The sequence below is a fragment of the Eptesicus fuscus genome, chromosome 6 (assembly GCF_027574615.1).
Source record: "Eptesicus fuscus isolate TK198812 chromosome 6, DD_ASM_mEF_20220401, whole genome shotgun sequence".
Lineage (NCBI taxonomy): Eukaryota > Metazoa > Chordata > Mammalia > Chiroptera > Vespertilionidae > Eptesicus > Eptesicus fuscus.
In genome coordinates, this window is record NC_072478.1 from 65,233,780 (window position 1) to 65,256,083 (window position 22,304).

Genomic DNA, 22,304 nt, shown 5'->3' on the forward strand with positions numbered 1-22,304 from the left:
CTGTTCAACTGAAATATATACTTGTTTTCCACCCAGTTCAAGAATGGACAAAAGATTCTGAGTAAAGAATTAATGTACATGGAGTTCAAAAGTGTGAAAATAAGATTTTCCTATTTCAGGCTGGCTAGCTAAGGTTTAGGGAAGTGGGAAGAGAAATAATGATTTTATTGACAGAGTCAGGGATATTTGGTATAAGGGTGATGCAAAGATGACAGAACTCATTGACACTGTGGCTCCTGGACTAAATGACTATAAGAAAAATTTTAACTTTATAGATAAAATAATCTATAAACTTTCCATTTTCTTGTTAATTTATACAAAATTTGTCAGAGAGATACTATATTTTCATTGACCTTTATGAAAATATTTATTGTTGAAATGTTTTCACATTATGCTTCAAAGAGACTATATTTATTACTAGAGGCTCAGTGCACAAAATTCATGCACTGGTAGGGTCCCTAGTGGCTACTGGCTGCCGGCCCGGGCCTCCCTCCCTTCCCCCTGGCCGGCGCCACCCTCTTGTCGAACTCCCAGACAACTCCCAGTTGAGGGGACAATTTGCATACTATGCTTTTATTACATAGGATGATTTACCTTAAAAAGTATAGAGAAGAAATGATTGATATGGTCATCTACTATACTCCTATACATCAGGTTTCTCTATTAGCCACAGGTCAGATTCTGGTTGTTTCCATTCTTCTCCAAGCAGTGTGTTAAAATTGAAAGGCTTGAAGTATTCCAGACGGTGGCTAAATGCAAAGAAAAAGAAAGTGGGAATTGAAATGAATTATGCATTTGAGAAATAGGTTACCTGAAAGGCTATTCATTCTGTCACATCTGTGATAGGACAACATTCTATTTTTAAGAACACCAAAGGTAAGATATATTCTGTATGTATAATATTCTCACTCTAGCTCTCAAACATTAAGCTCTGAAAACATTCACCCACATCCCAAAGCACTTAAAATCTACCCTCAAAACCTGACTCATTCCATCTAGCCTTAAACAAATCATATTATATTTTTACAGATGTTTTTACATTTAAACTTTGATATACTTTATATCAGTAATGTGAACTACTATTTTAAAAGTTTCAACTCCATAGATAAGAGGATAGACTCCTTTGCCCAAGCAAAGAAGGTGGAAAGAGTGTTAATCCTAGCTCTTTTCTTCCTGGCAACACCGTTTAACTACTACGGAGATTTCTATTGTGGTTTCATTGGGAGAGAAAGGTTTAGCTAACATGCTGCAGTGGAACTCAGCTCTGCAGCAGATCACTCTGCCTTGGCTGGGCCCTGGCCAATGGCATAGTCACACTTTTACCGAGGGTGAGCCTCCAACAACAAATACATTGACGAGTCAAACATATTATAGCACTAAGGAGCTAAAACATAAGAAGATATTAGCTGGTGAAGAGCCAGAGAAACAAGCCATCTTGATATGAGGGCCCTGAGTCACTTGCATCTAGATCAGGCGTCCTCAAACTACGGCCCACGGGCCACATGCGGGTGTTTTTGCCGTTTTGTTTTTTTACTTCAAAATAAGATATGTGCAGTGTGCATAGGAATTTATTCATAGTTTTTTTTAAACTATAGTCCAGCCCTCCAACGGTCTGAGGGACAGTGAACTGGCCTCCTGTTTAAAACGTTTGAGGACCCCTGATCTAGATTCTGGGCCCATCTGCTTACTTGGTCAGACTGAACCAGTTTGAGTCTCAACTGTCAATTCTAGATGAAGAGGTTCAGGAACCAACAGTGAAGGTTAAGAGAAAAGAAGGGAGGCTAATTAGGAAGGGTCAGGACTGGGGAGAAAAGCAGAGGGAAGAAGGCAAAGTGTGTCAGGCAGAAAAAAAGGAATAGGCTAGAAGAGATGAAGGCAAAGTGAAGAAATAGTATGACAGGAAGGAGAAGGCAAACAGGGAGAGGAGGAACAGCATTTTCCAGGAGTAAAAAGGCAGGAGAGTCAGTCCGCCATGGTGCAAAGTCCACTAGTGTTAGCAAAGAGAGCTAGATATTAATAAAGGAAGGGAGCAAAGGAATCGGACATTATCTATATAATGAAGAGGTAATATGCAAATTGGTCCTAACGGTGTCACAGTAATGACCAATTTGCATATTGACAGACCAGCAGGAGGCTGCGCACGCAGCAGGGGGACTTACGTGAGGCTCGCTTCCCTACCCCCAGTGCACTGGAGTTCTCTTTTTCTCCCGGGTGCAGGCACCCAACAAACACCCCCGCGACACCGCACCCTGTCCAAGAGCACTGCCTGGGGACGCCACCACCTCCCCCCCTGAAGTGTTGAGGGGGGGCGGCGAGGGGCAACACCCGCACAGCAGAAGGCTAGTTCTTGAGGCGCAGTCGGCAGACACCAACCGAGGGGCACGTGCATCGGCAGTGACCCCCAGGAGGGGTTGCACACGCAAATTGAGAGGGTGCGGACCCAACATGAAGGAAGGGCCCAGGCACGACAACAGAGAGTGGACGTCAAGGTAAGGCACTGGACCTGGACGGGCCACTGGGTAAACAACGCCACAGACACACAGTGCGGCCCCGCAATGCCCAGGACATCGGTTGATCCTCCCAAGCGCACAACCTCGAAGCCTCGAAGCCTCCTCCTGCCGCGGACCCAGCCCCGCCACCATGGAGACCACAGGCAACTCTCACACCACAGGGAAGCTGCCGCGGCTTTCTCCAGCTGTCCATCCATTCATCTGCCCGGTCCGATCTGGACAGGGGCTCGCATCCAGGGTGGAACGCCCCCCCCCCAACCCCCCAGGACAAGCCGGGCCCTGACCGTGCCTGCACAAGCACGCCTGTCACCTGCACATTCCGGAGGGGAGCAGACGGAGAGCTGCTTGAGGCCTGGGAGCGGGCACGCCGGGGGGCGGGAAAGGCCTCCTCATCTCCACCACCCCCACCACCCCCCCCCCCCCCCCCCCCCCCGTTCAGCACTCAAAGGGAGAAAAGCCTCGCACACACGTGTGAATGCACACGCGGGTGCACATAACGCAGCGGTCCCCGTGATGGACGCCAGCCCTGGCCGGTTGGACCCTCCCCAAACTTGGAGGGGGGAGGCGTGGGCCAAGGTAGGCAAGACACAGCTGTGTTGTCGCTCGGCCCCTCAAAGCCGATACGAGAGGGGCCTGAGTGCCCAAACAGAGGCGGCTACAGGTCCCAGAGAGGAAAGCAGTCAGTACTAAGGACGAAAAGCAAAGAATTTTAATTAGCCAGTAAAAAGAGTAAAAGAATGAGGGAGAAGGGGGGAAGATGGGGAAGAAGGGAAGGAGGGAGGAAAGAACTTTATAAAGAAGTCAATAGAGAACAGAGTTAAAGAAGGAAAGAGGATGTATGAGTGAACTGTAGGAGCTATAATGAAAATCAAGTAGAGTTGTGTATTGGGGACAGATTTTACAGGTAGGAGTCAGAAAAGAAAAAAGATAAATGATAGTGAATACTCAGGCAGGTAGATAGATATTAAAACAGTGGAAGTAAGTAGAGAAGAATGTATGGGAAAGGGAGGATGAGAGAGAAAGAGGGAGGGGAGGAAAGTTTTAAAGGGGAGCTGGTAGAGCTTAAAAGGAGAATGGGAAGAAGGAAGAAATGGGAGAGGGAGCAAAGCAGATCTGAGGGAGGAAGTGAAGAAAAAAATTAAGGTGGGAAGGAAGGAAAAGGAGAGGGAGGACAGGGGTAAAGATAAAGGAAAGAAGGAATGTGGGAAGGCAGAAAGGGTAGGAGAAAGATGGGAAGAAGGATGATGGAACAGAAGTAGAAAATAAGGAGGAAAGAAAAGTTTATAAATGATAAGTCAGTAGGAAAAAGTGTTACATAAAGGAGAGAGAAAAATTGCGTGAGAGGGAGAAGCCAATAAGGAAGTCAAATACAATTGTGTGTGAAGGGGATAAGATTTTTTTAAAAAGTTAATAGGGGCAACCAGGCCAGCAGGGGAGGGCAGTTAGGGGGATCAGGCCGGCAGGGGAGAGCAGTTAGGGGAATCAGGCCAGCAAGCAGAGTGGTTAGGGCAGGCAGGCAGGTGAGCAGTTAGGAGCCACAGGTCCCGGATTGCGAGAGGGATGTCCAACTGCCAGTTTAGGCAGGATTGGGCTTAAACTGGCCTTGGACATCCCCTGATGGCTCCTGGATTGGAGAGAGTACAGGTTGGGCTGAGGGATCCGCCCCCCCCACCCGTGCATGAATTTCGTGCACCGGGCCTCTAGTTAAGTATAATAAACTAAGAAGCTGAATCGGACACTGAGCCTGCTTCAGTAGGAGGCTGAGCATTCATAGGCTCCCGAGGGGACTGCTGCATTGGGGCCTAATCCCTGAAGAGGACAGGAAGGTCCATTATTGGTCATTACCAGGGGAAGAATAAAAACAGCTGGAGAAATTCCTCTGCTAGACACATGGCCAGTAGAAGCCAAGATGGTGCTGGGGAGGTAAGCGCTTGTGCAATAGGGGCCAAGATGGTGACCATGGCACAGCGCCAGCCAGAGCACAGCTGGAAACACAGACTAAGCAAGTCAGTGAAGATAGGGACTGAACTTGACTGAACCAATGGCACAGAATTTATGGGCACTGGCCTTTGCTCTTGGCTTGATGAAGACAAGGCTGGACTTCTTTCACAGCAGGACACAGCTGAATCCAGGGCAGTCCTTTGATTTTGCTTCTACAATAAATCTTACCACTGCTTCTCATCCTCCCATACATGGGTCTCAAGAATGCTTTCCTATCACTCTGTGAAAGGACCCCATTTCCACTAGGATGTCTCTGTTAGCTCTTCTGAACACACACATTCACCAGACTGTCTCGGCCACACAGAGTACACTCAGAGAGCTAGAGAGCAGGAATCCCAGCTTGCCCTAGGACAGGATCTGGCTTTCCCAAGGGAGTAGAGCTCACTGCAATCCATGAGATATTCATACGGCTGGACAGGAGCTATATTCTTCTTAGGTGACAGCTTCAAATTGGGCAAGTGTAGGAGATACCTGGGCTTACATGCCTAGTGCTCACAGGGGCCAATATCTCTTGTAGTAAGTCCACAGCCATAGCTTCTAGGGTCTCCACAGGGAATATGACTGTTATCCCAAAGCGATGCTGTCCCCAGCAGGTATTTATAATTTATTCATAAAACTATCTGTCCAGATGCAATTTAGCAATTAGGAGTCATCTTTATTATTATGTTGCTTAGAAACCTAGTTGACATTTTTATCCTTATAAGGTTACCAAGGGAAGACAGCTAGAGAGTTAATTGAAGGTCATATTCTCAAGGAGCAAGGGAAATAATTTATTAACCCTTTGTTCACACCAAGAATTTGAATGTCTCTGCCCAGTTAGCTCTGAAAGGGATCATAAATGATTTTGTAACAATACTTCTATACCAGCTGTTGCAATATTCACTAAGCAAGATTTGTCTCATATTGCCATGGAAACTTATGTGCTCTACTTACAGCAGTGAGAGAGACTAAGCGTGTCCACAGTCTGTCAAGTATTTACTGAGAACCATCAGGGAACACAGTACCCTACTAGGTGCTTGTACACATGTCTCCTTTGACCAAAAAATGTTATCACTGCTCTACCAAAAATTAATTTCCCCAAACCCTCACAGTAGGAACATATCTTCATTCATTTTCTACTTACAAATCAGGTTTTTGTCCTGGTTGCAGTTCATGCCGAGGTACAGGGTAAAGAGCTTCATAGATTCTTTTATCTTTTGATCCATGAATTGCAAATGAATTGAATTTCGTCACATTTGGTGGAAAATAACTCCAAGGAAGATAAGCTCTGCCTTCCCATTTTGTCTCTCCTCTGGACACTTCGAAGGATAGAGCAAGTTCTTGCTACAGAAATGATATGTAAAATATAAAAGGTAAATTCAGATTTATAAGTTAAACATATATATTAAATATTATAATATATACACAGATCTTCTACTTAAGAACTTTGTCTCATATTTTTATTTACTTACTTTCCACACATTTCTTCTTCCAGATAATAAAAGCACCAAATGTTGTCCATGGCTGTGGAAATTAAAATTCCTCATGAGTGTTTGAAAGAAACAAACATTATTTTCTTCACTATTCTTTATATCTGCAATGTGTGTATTTTAACTAAATTTCCAAATAATTAAAAGATGGCCCTAGCCAGTTTGGCTCAGTGGATAGAGTGTTGGCCTGTGGACTGAAAGGTCTCAGGTTCAATTCCGGTCAAGGGCGCATGCTCGAGTTGTGGGCTTGGTCCCCAGTAGGGGGCGTGAAGGAGGCAGCCAATCAATGATTCTCTATCATCATTGATGTTTCTCTCTCTCCCTCTACTTTCCTCTCTGAAATCATTTTTTTAAAAAAGATGCAAATTGAATACTGGATAATTATAGGAAGAGCCAGTGTGTTCAGTTACTTAGAAATGTCATCATTTTCCAGATAATTAAAGTAAAAAGTTACACATGTTCAGATTGCTTTTTATATTATTTAAATATAAAATATATAAAAGATTTCAGTCAGTTAGAAGATGAAAACTCAGCAAAGGGGTGAGGGATATTATAGTATTTGGCATTTATAATAAAACTAGTTTCAAAAACAAAAGTACCCTAAGAGAAGCTGGCACCAATTTCTAGATGAATCCAACTTTACTAAAGGTTATTTCTATAAGAAAACTGTCTTGAAGCTCATTAGGAATAAAGAAAATATAAAATATAGATTGTTTAAAACTGTATCTATCTGCCTCTTGTGTTTTCCTGCTTTCTACCATTAGTTCAGACACCAATGTCACATTTTCAAAGAGAAACACAACATATCCTCAAAAGGAAACTCTAATAAAAGAGCATAATTGGGATTAGCTGGGTCAATAAGAATCAAAGATTTTCGAGTAGTTACATGAAATAAATTTATTGTCTCTGGAAAAGACCATATCTAAACACTTCTATAAAAATAGTCTATTGTGAGCTTTTCAGGGAGGATTTCCTTCAGAAAACTATTCTAACACATGACAAGTATTCTTTCCTCTGCTTATTTTTATTGTTATGATGCAAGCTTAATAATATCCTAGGAAAAGTAAAAGTTCTTGTAAATGAAAACAACAATATTCTTCACATTGTTTTCCTAGAGATTAATTGCCACAGGAATTGATTGCCTGAAGCAAAACCTTGATTCTTGATTATTGACTGTCCTGATATATATGAAACCACACTACTTTAAGGATTTTTTTAATTTTTAGAACTTATTAATTTTGTACATAATAGTTATTATGTAATAGCTTACCAAAAGAGAATCTAATTATCATATTCATGCAGTGCTAAGTATTCTCTTTATGAAAATAAACTGGTATTTTTATCTAATAAAAGTAAAACCAAGTATGAAACTTTAGAATTCTAGTAGATCCAAGTTCTTTACTGTCTTGTAGACAAGTTATAAATCTATTTGCCTTAGCTTTCTCACTTGCATGATGAAAATAATCACACAATGGGTGAATATTTTTTTTCCTCATGTCACAGTTTATGACAATCATATTTTTCAATAAAATATTTTGGCATGTTAGTTTAAAGGTAACATACAAAGATACAAGGTTATTCCTCTGAAAAATATAATTGGAAACAGCTACATTTTCCACATTAGAGTTAGCAAAAAATCAAATTAAGGGAAAAGAAAATTATATCTAAAATCTTATTTAAATTGATTGTTTGGAACTTTCTGCCCAGCCTACAAAGAGACAAAGGCTAATGGATATTAGCTACTGAACGACATTTAAATGCCATTTAAAATGATAATCACAATACAAAAAAATATATTCATTACTCAATATTTTACTAACTTAAAATTTGTTATAATATAGATGAGAAGTGGGCACAAATTCACTTTTTCATATCTACAGGACAAATATTGTCAACCAGGTAAAGAAGGTTCCCAAAGGAATGGTTAAATTTGAACAAAGAGAGTCCCAGGTTAACACTTTAAATGAATCTAGAAAAAAACATGTGTGATTTATCCCTGGCACTTCAAAGTGACATAGTACACACTCAATAAATAAATGAGGACTATTGTACAACCTATGAGGGAAGGCGGGGGGTGAGGGGGTAAGAAATCAACCAAAGGAGTAGTATACAAGCACATGAGCATAACCAATGGACACAGGCATAGGGGGGTGAGGGCTTGTGCTGGGAGGTGGGGGGGGGGGGGCCGGGGAGAGGTCAATGAAGGAAAAAGGAGACTCATTTAATACTTTAAAGAATAAAGAATTTAAATTTAAAAAAATGAGGACTAAATGAAGAAACACATGAATACATTATTAACAAATACATAAAATGAAAGTGTAATCTAGTTATTAAAAAATTTCCTAAAAGAGCCGAAACCGGTTTGGCTCAGTGGATAGAGCGTCGGCCTGCAGACTCAAGGGTCCCAGGTTCGATTCCGGTCAAGGGGCATGTACCTTGGTTGCAGGCACATCCCCAGTGGGGGGTGTGCAAGAGGCAGCTGATCGATGTTTCTCTCTCATCGATGTTTCTAACTCTCTATCCCTCTCTCTTCCTCTCTGTAAAAAATCAATAAAATATATATTTTTTTAAAAAAAATTTCCTAAAAGAGACGTTTTCATAAATTAGTTTAATTTATTATATCTATACGTCTCCCTTTATTTCTGAGTAGCTAGGACATGATAACGCCAATTTTTAGAATAAATAATGAGTTTCTGTTTTATAATAATATTTCATTTTGCAAAAAAATTATTTTCAAATTTATTAAAAAGACCAACTACATAGTAAAATGAAAATAACATCAACATACTATTTTCAAATATCTGTAATATATACAGGGTGTGACAAAAGTAGGCTTACAATTGTTTGTATGGGAAATAATACAATAATTAATAAATAATAATATAAGAATAAACTCTGTTTTGCATACTCACAAATTTAAACCTACTTTTGCCAAACCTGTTTTAAACATATATTTTAAATTATACAGTTATTTGAAAATAAGAAATTATACATAGTTCAGATTGGCATTTGCCCTAGTTTGTTGAAATTAGTAAATTTTTACTATGACCACATGATTTATAACTAGAAAACAATGTGTTCAAGTTACATAGTAATGAGTTAGAAAAAAAATTGTTATACTTACGGGCAAAGTTCAACTTCTAAGTACTGTTCAGTTATGTCATTCAAGAAAAATGCTTCTACAACTTTTGAAAACAGATATAATATATTGAGAATTTAATTATGCTTCAACAATAAATTACTTATTTATTCCTTTAGAGTATAAAATAAATTAACTCATTATTTTTAATTATAGCTGTATCCTCAGTAGGAAAAGGAACAAAAAAAATAAATAGATGTTGCTTAGAAATAAATCACCATCAAATTTTCCCATATCAGATTGCCATAAATTAAAAAGATGAATAAAGTCTAGTGCTGGTGAGGTTGTAAAGAAATCAACATTATCATATAGACTTTAGGCCAGTTATCTTTTTTTGGGAAATTTATCCTAAGGAAATAATCAGATAACTAGAAAAATAAGTAAATATAATGCTAGTCATCAAAGTATTGCTCAAAAATTAGATATTATCTAAATGATTATCTCCTATTACATAGGATCATTGCCTATTATATAAATAAATCTTCTATTATATAGAAAAGCTACCATATAAATTATGGAATTTATGTATTCTATGTATGTAACCATTAAAAATCAAAGACAGTTAAATATTTTTTGATATGAAAAGATATTCCATGATATTTGACAAGTAGGCTACAGAGCAATAACCAAATCAGCAAATAAGCAAACCTTTCAATGTATTAATAAGAGATGCTGCAAAGAGAATAAGGGGCCAGGTCATGAAAAAATGGTATATAGAAATCATATTAAGAAGAGTAGAACTTATCTGGGGAGGAGCAGAAGCCTGAGAAGGTTTTTAAGTAGCTGAATGATGACTTTAATTTTTTTTTCTTTTTAAATGTATCTTTATTGTTGAAAGTATTACAGATGTCCCCTTTATTCCCCTATTGATAGATCACTCTGGCTTTTAAGAGAGAAAGATAAACTTAAGGGCAAAAAGACTATTTAGAAGTCTGTCCTATTTGAGGTAAAAGATGATGAAGGCCTAACCTATAGCAGAGATGATGGGAATGAAGAAGGGATACTGAAATAGAGAAACATTTAGGAGGGGAAATTGGTAGGACTTAGTAGATAAATCCAAACATAGAGAGTGAGAGAGAATATCTTGGAAAAAATTCACATTTCTATATTCAGTGATTTGATGTATTTGACTGCCATTGATTGAGACTGGGCAATTAGGGAAAGAGCAGGTTTATGAGAAAAGTGGATAAGTTGAGTTTGGGACTTGTTGAGTAGATAAGTCAACTGGTGTGTACACCAATGGGAAGCTGATATATACAAGCTCTGTATAGAGAAAACATATGGTTAACATTTTATAAATTAACTAGAGGCCCGGTGCATGAGATTTGTGCAGGGGGGGGAGGGGTGGTCCCCTCAGCCCAGCCTGCACCCTCTCCAATCCGGGACCCCTGGCTCCTAACTGCTCACCTGCCTGCTGGCCTGGTCACCCCCAACTGCCCCCTCTGCCAGCCTGGTCACCCCTAACTGCTCCCCCACAGCCCCCTGCCGGCCTGGTCACCCCCAACTGCCCCCCTGCCTTTTTATATATTAGGATCTTGACAAAATGCATGCCATACAGATGGTATAGAGAAAAGTAGATGTTAGTAGGGACTAGAAGAATCATCAAAGGTTTCTTTGGTCCTAGGTTTTTCGGAGGAACCAAGATGGCGGCATAGTTAAACAACTAATCTGCTGCCTCACACAACAATTTCAAAAATACAACTAAAAGACAAAACATCTACCACCCAGAACCACGGGAAAGCTGGCTGAGTGGAAGATATACAGCTAAGAAGAGAAAGGAGCACAAACGCTGAAAAGCTGAGGTACGGAGGCACGCGAATCGGGCCGGCGGCGGGCGGTTGGGTGCGCGGCTTTTCTTCAACCCGCAGGGAGACAAGCTCCCGATCACTCTGAAATCCAGTTTCTGGGGACACTCGGGGGACCCAGACACCTACGGGGAGAAGCTGGACTCTCGGCCATCGGGTCGGAAAGTGAGAGTGACTTTTTTGCAGTGGTGCGCCTAGCAATCATTGTTTACTGCACTGGAGCGCTGGGCGCAGGGACTTGGAAACGTGGAAAGGCAGAGAGGGCTGACGGCAGCCATCGCCGTTGGCCACGCCCCAGCCTAGTGACGCCCTGAAACCCCGCCCAGCCCTGAGGCCCCGCCCCACACATTCTACAAACCCGCCCAGGCTCCACACAGCGGCTTTTGCATATAAATGGCCTGTTCTGTGACAGCTCAACCAAATTAACTGTAGCTCTAGTCAGACTGCTCCAAATCCGCCCAAGCAAAGGAGGAGAAAACTAGCCCTTGCTGTAGCTCCTGCTGGGGGACACACAGTACACAAGGGTACACCAAGAGTGTCCACCTCAAGTAACTGGGAGGCTGACCCGTTGAACCAATAGGACACCTAGTACACAAAGCTACCCTACCAACTCAGGGAAGCAGCGAAAATGAGAAGGCAAGGAAACAGATCCCAAACCAAAGAAATGGAGGAGAACAAGCGACTGGACATAGAGTTCAAAACCACGGTTATAAGGTTTTTCAAGAATTTCATGGAAAAGGCCGATAAATTCCATGAGGACCAACTAGAAATTAAACATACACTGACTGAGATAAAAAATATTATACAGAGACCCAAAAGCAGACTAGAGGATTGCAAGAATCAACTCAAAGATTTGGAATACAAAGAGGCCAAGGACACTCCTCCAGAGAAGCATGAAGAGAAGAGAATTCAGAAAGTTGAAGATAGTGTAAGAAGCCTCTGGGACAACTTCAAGCGAACCAACATCAGAATTATGGGGGTACCAGAAGAAGAGAGAGAGCAAGATGCTGAAAACCTATTTGAAGAAATAATGAACGAAAACTTCCCCCACCTGATGAAAGAAATAGACTTACAAGTCCAGGAAGCGCACAGAACCCCAAACAAAAGGAATCCAAAGAGGACCACACCAAGACACATCATAATTAAAATGCCAAGAGCAAAAGACAAAGAGAGAATCTTACAAGCAGCAAGAGAAAAACAGTTAGTTACCTACAAGGGAGCTCCCATACGATTATCAGCTAATTTCTCAACAGAAACCATGCAGGCCAGACGGGAGTGGCAAGAAATATTCAAAGTGATGAATAGCAGGAACCTACAACCAAGACTACTCTACCCAGCAAAGTTATCATTCAGAATTGAAGGGCAGATAAAGACCTTCACAGATAAGAAAAAGCTAAAGGAGTTCATCACCACCAAACCAGCATTATATGAAATGCTGAAAGGTATTCTTTAAAAAGAGGAAAAAGAAGAAGAAAGATAAAAATTATGAACAACAAATACATATCTATCAACAAGTGAATCTAAAAGTCAAGTGAATTAAAAATCTGAGGAACAGAATAAACTGGTGAACTTAATAGAATCAGAGGCCTAGAATGGGAGTGGATTGATAATTCTCAGGGGGAAAGGGGTGTCTGTGTGGGGAGTATGGGAAGAGACTGGACAAAAATCATACACCTATGGATAAGGACAGTGCGGGGGAGGGGGAGAGATAAGGGCAGAGGGGGGTGGGAACTGGGTGGGGGGGAGATATGTGGGGAAAAAGGAGAAACAATTTTAATCTGAACAATAAAGATTCATTAAAAAAAAAAAAGAGAGAAAAATAAATAAATAAAAAAATAAAAATTTGAAGAAAAAAAAAAAAAAAGGTTTCTTTGGTCCTAGACGATATGGCTCAGTTGGTTGGAGTGTTGTCTTGTGCACTGGAAGGATATGGGTTAATTCCAGGCCAGGGCACATACCTAGGTTGTGGATTCAATCCCCGGTCAGGGCGCATTTGAGAGGCAACTGAACACTGAATCTCTCTCACATGGCTGTTTCTCTTTCTCTCTTTCCCCAACCCTCTCTAAAATCAATTTAAAAAAAAAAAAAAAAGGTTTCTTTGAATAAATGGAACCTAATTTAGACCTTGAACTATGTGCATTAGAGGCAGGAGGAATAGAATGAGAAAAGGTACATGGGTGAGAATGTGAATGGATAGTAACATGGATAGTAGCCTTTTAGAAATCATAAGGTTTTGGTTGAATATGATAGCCCCATTCATGAGTCCCCAGAAAGTTTATAGGAAGGATTTGAACATTATCTCAGGGATAGTAATGTTTTGTGATCTGGGGAATGGCATCATAAAGAGTCTTTTAGAAAGATAAGTTTGGTAGTTTAATTAGGAGACTTTAGATGGGGATCATATAGCAAACCTGAAAGTGTAATTTTATGGCGTCTTTTAACCTTCGTTTGATATGTGAGATTACTTGTTAGTACATATAAAATAAAAACTACATTTCATATTGAAGTTGATGGTGTTTCTATAATAAGTAAAACACCCTCAAACTTCCATAAAGAAAGTTTATAAGGTTAAAGTGGCAATCTGAAGACAAAACAAGAATGCTGAACTCTTCTCAGACTAGGTAACAGAAGTAAAAGAAGGACATATGGCAGCAATTTAGAAGTCTGGATTTGTAATTGCCATTTTTCACTGTTCTAGTTATAGAGTTGAAGTCGCATAGGTAATGGTGAAAAAGTCAGAATGAGAGATTGGTAGGAAATATCACACACTGCATATGTCAGTTGCTCAGAAGCACTCACTTCCTTACAGCAAGATAAAATAATAGCTCTGTGAGAGGTTATTATAAAAAGATTTATGTTTGCAATAAAACACCATACTTCCACTTACCTTCATAATCCCACAGTTCGTTGAAAGGCTTTCCTGGTTCTCCAAGCGGGGCTGGAGGATCATTGAAAAATGGAGCACTAACTTTCAACATCACTCCTCCGTCACCTGGGTTCAGCCTGACAAACACTGGCTCATGCGTCACTGGAGAACTATCCCAAGTGTGTTCAATTTTAAAATCCATCTTTAGAGTCTAAAGAAAAAAAAACAGATATATTAAAACAAACTCTTTAACAATACAGAAATGTTTCCTTTAGTCAGAAATGAAGTGAAAATTTCCAGTAAGCCAAGTAGGACGATAGCAGAGTGACGAGAAGGCGGTTCTGAGAGTCCAAAGGCCATTTGTGTTATGGCAAAATAATGGACACTGAGTTTTACCAAAAATAGGTAGTTGGACCCAAAAAGCTTTGAGAGTTTAAGTCTAGACCAAAATTGTTTTTTACAACTGTAAGCCCACTGCAGAAATTGTTCATGTACTTAACAACTATAAGCATTTTGAGTTTTTATGCCATTCTTTGTCATTTACTGTAAAATGTGCAGGTGTCTAAACCATTGGGGCCCTTGAGAACCAAGATCTTTAAAATAAAATTCAATTTGATTAAAATATTCTATCAATCAGCAGAAGCATTTCTGTTAATACCTATTCTTTTGGTTAAAACCCTGTTTTTTGGGGGGGAATGGGGGCTCCAACTATTTGAAGGTTAGTTCCTTGTTCTCAGAGTATAGATTTTCTTAATTATTTTTAAAAAAATTTTAATGTGTTTTTATTTATTTTTAAAGAGAGAGGAAGGGAGAGGGATAGAGAGACAGAAACATCCACGAGAGAGAAACATCATTGACTGGCTGCCTCCTGCACATCCCCTACTGGAGATCGAGCCCTCACTGCGGGCATGTGCTCTGACCGGGAATCGAATCCATGAACTCTTGGTTCCTGGGTCAACGCTCAACCTCTAAGCCCACTAATTGCTGGGCTTCTTAGTCTATTTCAAAGTTTAAATGCTGACAGATTCTTTTTCCATTTTTCTAAGGGTGAAAAGAGATTAATCAAGCAATTTGGTCATTTAACACTTGAAATATCAAAAAGTGACACAAGCAGTATTTGCATTTTATGTTGTTTTTCCAAAGATTAAATTGAAGAACACAGTATTATGCTAATAAAATTACATGTTGTTGAAAATTATAAATTGGGCATTTTATAAACATTATCTGATTTAATTTCACTAGAAACTAGCAGATGAACTATTATTATCCTCAGTACAAAAGAAGAAACTGACTTGTCAGAGGTCACATAGCGGGCAAATCAAGAAAGTGAAACAATGCCAACCATGTTTACCCAGATAAAGTCATTTTAGGAATCTGGAGGGAGATGAAAACCTTATTTTAGAGGTAGTGAATTCTCCAAATTATACTAGATTCATATGCCATGTTCAGAGGAGAATCTTGATTAGTAAATGATGATATTTTCAGACTGTAATTTATATATCTGAAATCTTTGAAGGCATTTCCTTGTTTCATATGTTATTTTTCCTGCAAGTAGTAAAGTACTAAATTTTGAATGCATTAATTTCATTAAATATGTATGGAGTACTACCTATGTGTCAAGCATTGTAAGATCCAAATATATAAGCTCTGTATCACATAAGGAATCCAACATCTCTGAAAACCTTTTGCTAAAGTATGTAGTGCCCTGGCCAGGCTCAGTTGGTTGGAGCGTCATCCCATACACAAAAAGGTTGCAGGTTCCATTTCCAGTCAGGGCACATACTTAGGTTGCAGTTTCTACACCTGGTCAGGTGCATATGGTGGCAACCGATAGAGGTTTCTTTCACATTAGTGTTCTGTCTCTATCTCTATCTCTACCTCTCTCTCTCTCTCTCTCTCCCTCTCTCCCTTCCTCTCTCTCTAAAATCAATAAACATTGGAAGCATGAAACAGAGCGTGGAATCTTCGAGGGGAGGCAGAGGAGGGTGGAGGGTGGGAAGTAATCAACCAATGACTTTGTATGCATATATGCATAACCCATGAACACAGACAATAGGGTGCTGAAGGCCTGGGGCAAGGGCGTGGGGAGGGGGAGGCTGGAGGGAGTCAATGGGGGTAACCTCTAAAATTAAAAAGTAGTTCTGGGATTACAACCCATTTCCAAGTGAAAGCATATTAGAAAAGGATAAGTTCAACAATTTATACTAATAAAAGAGTAATATGCTAATTAGACTGGGAGACCTTCTGGAGACCTTCTGGACGTCCTTCCAGACAAAGCCGGGGGCTTGGCCAGCCTGCAAACCGCCCCCAAATGGCCCTCAGCCCCTCACCCAGGCCGGCCACACACCCCAGCGGAGATCCCCACCCCAATGGAGGCATGGCTGGCCTGCAAACCACCCCAGGCCCCTCGCCCAGGCTGGTCCCGCCCCCCCAAGGGGACCCCCACCCTGATCCAGGACCCCCTTCAGGGAAGACCAGCCGGCCCCCACCTGTGCACCAGGCCTCTATTCTATACTAATTAAAGAGTAATATGTTAATTAGACTGGGAGACCTTCCGGACAAAGCCATGGTGGTTGGGCTGAGGCAGAGGTGGTCAGGGGTGATCAGGCCAGGAGGGGAGGGCAGTTGGGGGCGAGTAGGCCGGTGGGGGGGTAGTTGGGGTGAGCAGGCTGGTGGGGGGGCAGTTGGGGGCAAGCAGGCTGGCAGAGGGGGTAGTTGGGGGTGATCAGGCCGGCAAGGGGGGCAGTTGGGGGTGAGCAGGCTGGTGGGGGGGACAGTTGGGGGAAAGCAGGCTGGTGGGGGGGCAGTTGGGGGCAAGCAGGCCGGCAGGGGGGGGGGCAGTAAGGAGCGAGTAGGCCGGTGGGGGAGGGGCAGTTGGGGCAAGCAGGCTGGCAGGGGTGCAGTTGGGGGCAATAAGGCCGGCAGGGGGGGCAGATGGGAGCAAGCAGGCTGGTGGGGAGGGCAGTTGGGGGCAATAAGGCCGGCAGGGGGGGCTGATGGGGGCGAGCAGGCTGGCAGGCAAAGTGGTTAGGGGCGATCAGGCAGGTAGGCAGGTGAGCGGTTAGGAGCCAGCAGTCCCGGATTGCGAGAGGGATGTCCAACTGCCGGTTGTGGGATCGGGCCTAAACCGGCAGTCGGACATCCCCCCGAGGGGTCCCAGATTGGAGAGGGTGCAGGTCAGGCTGAGGGACACCCCCCCCACCACCACCCCGTGCACGAATTTTGTGCGCCCGGCCACTAGTATTGAAATAAGCTCAGTGAGTGATAAGACTATAAATATAAATTGATCTTGATGTATGTGGAATTTAGTCCTGACTTGCATGGAATAAAACATTAATAATACATTTATTTTCTTTAGTTATAATATCCAGATACCTTCTTCAAAAATAAATCTACTAGCATATCCTCTACCCCAAATTTGGTATCTTCTTATTACATATAGGAAGAAATAAGGATAAATCAAGGTATTAGAAATGCTCATTAAAGCTGATTCTGGTGGCAATATACTGAGGGAACATGCTATTCTCTTAACTTGGAATTTGACAATCCTGGCAAAACATAGCTCAGCAACTAGGAAGTGTTGGTAGATTTACTCTTTCTCCATACAAGTATCATATCCACAAAATGCTAAACACATTAAAGGATTTGTGTGATCCTATTCAATGGGCTTCCATAAGAAAATTTTCTACAACTCATATTTCAGATAAATAACTAATTTATTTAATTTTTTAAGGGCTCCTAGAAGTCAATAAGGAGAAGACCAAAATCCGAACAGAAAAATGGGTAAAGATATGAACAGCTAATTCACAGAAAGAAAATGCAGAATGTTCAAGTTCACTTATAATGATAGAAGTTGGTTAATGTGTAGCATGTTGGTTAGAGAGTAGTGTGTTGACCTGAGACACCAAGGTTGAGGGTTCAATCTCTGGTCCGGGCACATACAAGAAGCAACCAACGAATTCATCAATAAGTGGAACACCATATCAATGTCTTTCTCTCTTGCTCCCTTTCTCTCTCTCCCCTCCACTCTCTCTCTGAAATAAATCAATAAATTGTTTGTTTTTAAAGTAATGCAAAATAAAAAAAATAAATTACTATTCTTCACTTAGATTTTCAAGGATCAGAAAGTTTGATAACATGCTAATGAGGACACTGAGAATCAATCACACACTGCTGTTGGGGCATAACTGGCACTGCCTTTGTCAAGGGCAACCCCTCAATAGCTACGACCTAAATAAAAAATGCAAATATCCTTTGCCTCAAAAATTCTAGTTCTAGAAGTTATTAGACCTGCACATATTCAAAATAACGTAAGTGTAAAAAATATTCACTGCAATGTTGTTTAGAATAACAAAATGTTGTAAGCAATTTAAATACCCATGAGTAGAGGACTGATACAGAAAATATACTTTATCATACAAGGAAAAACTACATAGCTGTTAGAAAGAGTGAGGCACCTCTATACATACATCTAAAACATACTAAGTGGAAAAAAGCAAGGTGCGAAAAAGTAAGTATTCAGTTAACTAAAAGGAAGACCAATTGCATGTATGCTTGTGAATGCACACACTAACTCAGGAAGCATAAACAAGCCAGGGGCAGCAGTGGTTGCCTCATTGGATCTGCCTAACACAGGGGAGGAAGGCAGGCTTACGTTCAACAATATCACTTTATCGTCTGTTTGTTTTTTACCTGTTTGAATTTATACTATGATAGATACACATTACTATTCAAAAATACATGAATAATTTAAAACTTTTTTAAAGTCTAATCTAAGGCTAGGTCTCTCTCTCTCTCTCTCTCTCTCTCTCTCTCTCTCTCTCGTTAATCCTCAACCAAGGATATTTTTTTCATTGCGTTTTAGAGAGAGTAGAAGAGAGAGAGAGAGAGAGATGAAGGAGACACATTGTCTGTGGCAAGAGCCCCAACCTGGGGTGGGGATCTAACCTGCAACCTTTTGATGCACAGGCAGACACTCTAACCACTGAGAAACACTGGTCAGAGGGAAGGCTAGGTGTCTTTAAAGTGTATGGTAACTACCTCTTTTCTCCTTTATATTATTTATGCTGAACATGTCTAAAAAGTCAGAATGGATGAGGAATATATTAATTCAAGATGATCACCACCTTGCTATGTAATGTTAATGTTGGCTCTTAAACTTTCTTAAAAGAATGTTTACTATTAATCCTGTTTTCCCCCAACATTTTAACTGCTATTCTTCAAATTACTCTTTCATCAAAAAAAGTCAAAATTAATTTTAAATTATTTTCATGCTTTCCCTATATGCAAAGACATTTAAAAGGAAGTGGAGGAAGAGAAAGGAGAAAGAAGCTCAGAGTATTAGAAGCTTAGGAGAGGGGGGAAATTCCAGGAAGGTTAAAAGAAGGGAATTATGGAAAAGGTGTTTCTCAACAGAACGTTTTGCAAGGAAAATTTCCAAATTCCACGAAATTTTCTTTCGTTTTCTACAAAACTTAGTTCCTTTCCGTTTCCATTCTCCACATACACACACACCCCTTCCCCTCCAATTAAGAGAAAAGGAGAAATGAGGAAGTCAGGCGAAAAGAGGGAGTCAACTGTGCCAGCAGGAGGAGGCAGCTGAATAAGTTACCAGAGAGAAAAAGCTAAAGACAAGAATGGGGAAGGTGCAAGGAATGAGAATGAAAAATAAAACAACAACAAAAACATAAGAGACACAGACCAGGAAGCTCTTCGTCCACCAAGCTTGCTACATCCAGCTGAGTTCACCGAGAGGACTCAGCTTAGGCTCCGCCCCGCTGCCTACACATTCTGGGGGCGGGGCTTGGAGAACTGAAGCAGACATCTGATTTTTCTAGGAAAGAAAAATGTTGAAGGACCATCAGTGAACATCTGAAGACTTTTAATAATTTTATTGAAGTGTGAGCGGTTTTCTAGATGGAAGAGGAACCCCGCAATATAAATCCTGTGCAACAACTTTAAAATCAACTGTAAAGTATTAAGATTAAAATAGAACATGTACAGTGATAATTCACTATATGCAACTAAAGGCTAATTGGCTATATAAGCCAAACCTGGAAATTATATTATACCATCTATAAATAATATTACCCTAGCTATAAATTATATTACTCTACTGGGTGGCATCTACATAGTGGTCAACAATGGTAACAATGGAACCAGAGTCCCTGGATTCAAATTCCAATTCAGGCACTTTCTAGTTGTTATAATCAGAAAGTTATAAAATAATTTTAAAATAGCACATACCTTAAAAGGTTTTTGTAAGAATTAAATTTGTATATATCCACATATTAGTATATCATATATATTTATTTGTATTTAAACAACAGTGAAAAGTAAAAGTCCTAAAATGTTCTTTGACTGTTTAGCAATTGTTGGCATGGGTGTTTTCTTAAAAGAAAATAACAGCTGCTGTCTTTGGTAACATAGAAAAGGTAGATTTTCAAATGACTTTATATCTTGACCTCTTTCTGCAATAATGGAGTAGTTCTGTATTGCTCCATATAAATTACAGAATAAATATAGAAAAGGGGACATCTGTGTTCAACAATAAAGATAATTTTTTTTTAAATAGAAGGGGTAAAAAGCTGGACTAAATTTCACAGTTTCATTTTTTAAAGTTATATATGTAGAATATATTGATCGTGAATTGATTATAAACTTTTTTCTGAAATTTTAACATTTTATTCAATTACATGAGTATAAAGGATATTTTCAGTCTCATAATATTCACTTAATTACAATGTTTTTAAAATATCTACCCTATTATTCTAGTTATTATATGTCTGTTCATGCAATAAATTCATTTCAAAGTTTGTGCTGGTGGGTATTATTGGTGCTTTTTGAACTGAAGTGGTTATCTTATAGAAAACAATGAAAGAGGTAGTCTGACTGACCCTTGAGATAATAAAATATGGTTAAGTGTTCTAGAGATGTACACCTGCTTCTGGTTAGTTCAGTTCCACCTGTCCAAGCAGTTTCAGTATTTATCAACCTATTTGCCTACATTTCCTGTCTCCATCAACAGTGTCGACTTATTGTTTCTATACAGGATTGGATGTATCCAGGGGGTGCTTGCTCTTTGCTTTCACCAACACTAATATATCTTATCAACTTTCAGTGTAAATGTAGAATCAAGTTTATACCTACTTGTTCGATGCCAACGTAAATCACAATATGACAATATTCAAGGTTCAAAGGTAAGACACGGTACAAGCAAACCCTTGGGGAGACAGCGAGAAGTTCAGGAAGAAAAAGTCATACACTGACCTTTGAAAAAGAGTTGGAGCTTGTACACTCAATTTCTCCTTTCAACAAGTTTTTGTGTTAATTTAATGGCTGCTAAAAGCCAAATCAAGTTCAATCTTCACTAACTCAAAGCTAAATTAAACTTTTGTATGGTCATTACATATACCTCCATAATTAACAGCCAATCTTTAGAGGAAGGGACCATCTTATTCTCTTTATAGTGAATATGGAGAAAGCCCATAACAGGACTTCAAACACGTACCTATTTGGACACCGTTTGGACAAATTTTTTAAATTTCTTAATACATTCTGCTAACATTACTTTGTGTATATAACATTACGAGTACAGGCCCACAAAATTTAACTGTTAAAGAGAAAGCCAAATTGAGCTACATCTATGACATGTCTGTTCAGTGAAACTACTTCAATCCATAAAAACACAGTCTGTTAAAAAGCACTAAAACTACTGGCTAGTTCAAGTTAACATTTATATTGCTAGCACTGAAATTTCCTCCAATGCTAACTGTTGAAAAAAAAATGATAGGGTTTAAATCCAGACAAAATCAATTTTTAATCATGGGAATTGTAATCCACCCATAGATGTAAAGTTTTGCCTAATTCCTTGCAAAAATGTAATTTTTGTCTTTCCCCCTTTTGGGGAAGAAAGTTATCTCTAAAGAAACAACTGCTGAATTTGCAGGGCCTTGGGAGTACTTCTAACTACACGCCTCATTGCTACACAGTTAAATATTCAAACAACTGTCTCCTTCCTCCAAAGACCCAAGAGGGTTAGGACGGTACTTCGTTTCTGCAGATTGCCTAGTCCTTTTACTCAGAAATCCTCCAGCGGGTCAGCCTAGGTGTGGCCTCTGAAGACGCCAGTCTGGGTTTCGCCCCTCCAATCCCCCCTTCCCCCCCCACCCGCCCGCAGCCACAGAACCCCAAATCCTTTCCAAACCTCCCCTTCCCCCCTTTGGGGAGCGGGTTCTCCCAGTCCAGAAGTCTAGGTAGCAAAGATACTGGGGAATTGAAAATATCTATTTAATGACCTACCTAGGGTTACATTTTGGGGGTTTTCTTTAAAAATATATATATATATATACCAGCTGGGTCCCCCACACCTGAAGACACAGGCCCGCCAGCTTTCCCGCCACCACTCTGCCGGCTCAGCTGGTTGTCATCCACCTTCCCACAGCTCCGCTCCCAGCTGGACAAATAGCCAATAGCGTGCGAGGACGCTAGGAAGCGTGATGACGTCAGCGCTGA

General features: G+C 40.4%; 1 protein-coding gene across 2 annotated transcripts; it reads right to left on the reverse strand.

Moving 5' to 3' along the window:
- Window positions 1–376: 376 nt before the first annotated feature.
- Window positions 377–22,208, reverse strand: C6H4orf33 (chromosome 6 C4orf33 homolog). 2 transcript variants are annotated; one of them, XM_008143498.3, is made up of 7 exons: window positions 22,142–22,208; window positions 19,492–19,623; window positions 13,812–14,001; window positions 9,105–9,165; window positions 5,963–6,014; window positions 5,635–5,834; window positions 377–749 (listed from the first exon to the last, which is right to left on the reverse strand). In XM_008143498.3, exons 3-7 carry the CDS (start codon window positions 13,990–13,992, stop codon window positions 644–646), a joined length of 600 nt encoding a protein of 199 aa, XP_008141720.1. In that variant the 5' UTR covers window positions 13,993–14,001; window positions 19,492–19,623; window positions 22,142–22,208; the 3' UTR covers window positions 377–643. The 2 variants fall into 2 exon arrangements, with proteins under 2 accessions (XP_008141720.1, XP_054572955.1); XM_054716980.1 differs by lacking the exon at window positions 19,492–19,623.
- Between the last annotated feature and the right edge of the window lie 96 nt (window positions 22,209–22,304).

What these genes read in the sequence shown, in the direction of transcription:
- C6H4orf33 (XM_054716980.1), bottom strand. Translation starts at nt 13,992, where the DNA reads ATGGATTTTAAAATTGAACACACTTGGGATAGTTCTCCAGTGACGCAT. An exon ending in CGAACTGTGGGATTATGAAG is followed by an intron (nt 9,166 to 13,811) that starts GTAAGTGGAAGT and finishes TGTTTTCAAAAG; the next exon opens with TTGTAGAAGCATTTTTCTTG. An exon ending in TTAGAAGTTGAACTTTGCCC is followed by an intron (nt 6,015 to 9,104) that starts GTAAGTATAACA and finishes TAATTTCCACAG; the next exon opens with CCATGGACAACATTTGGTGC.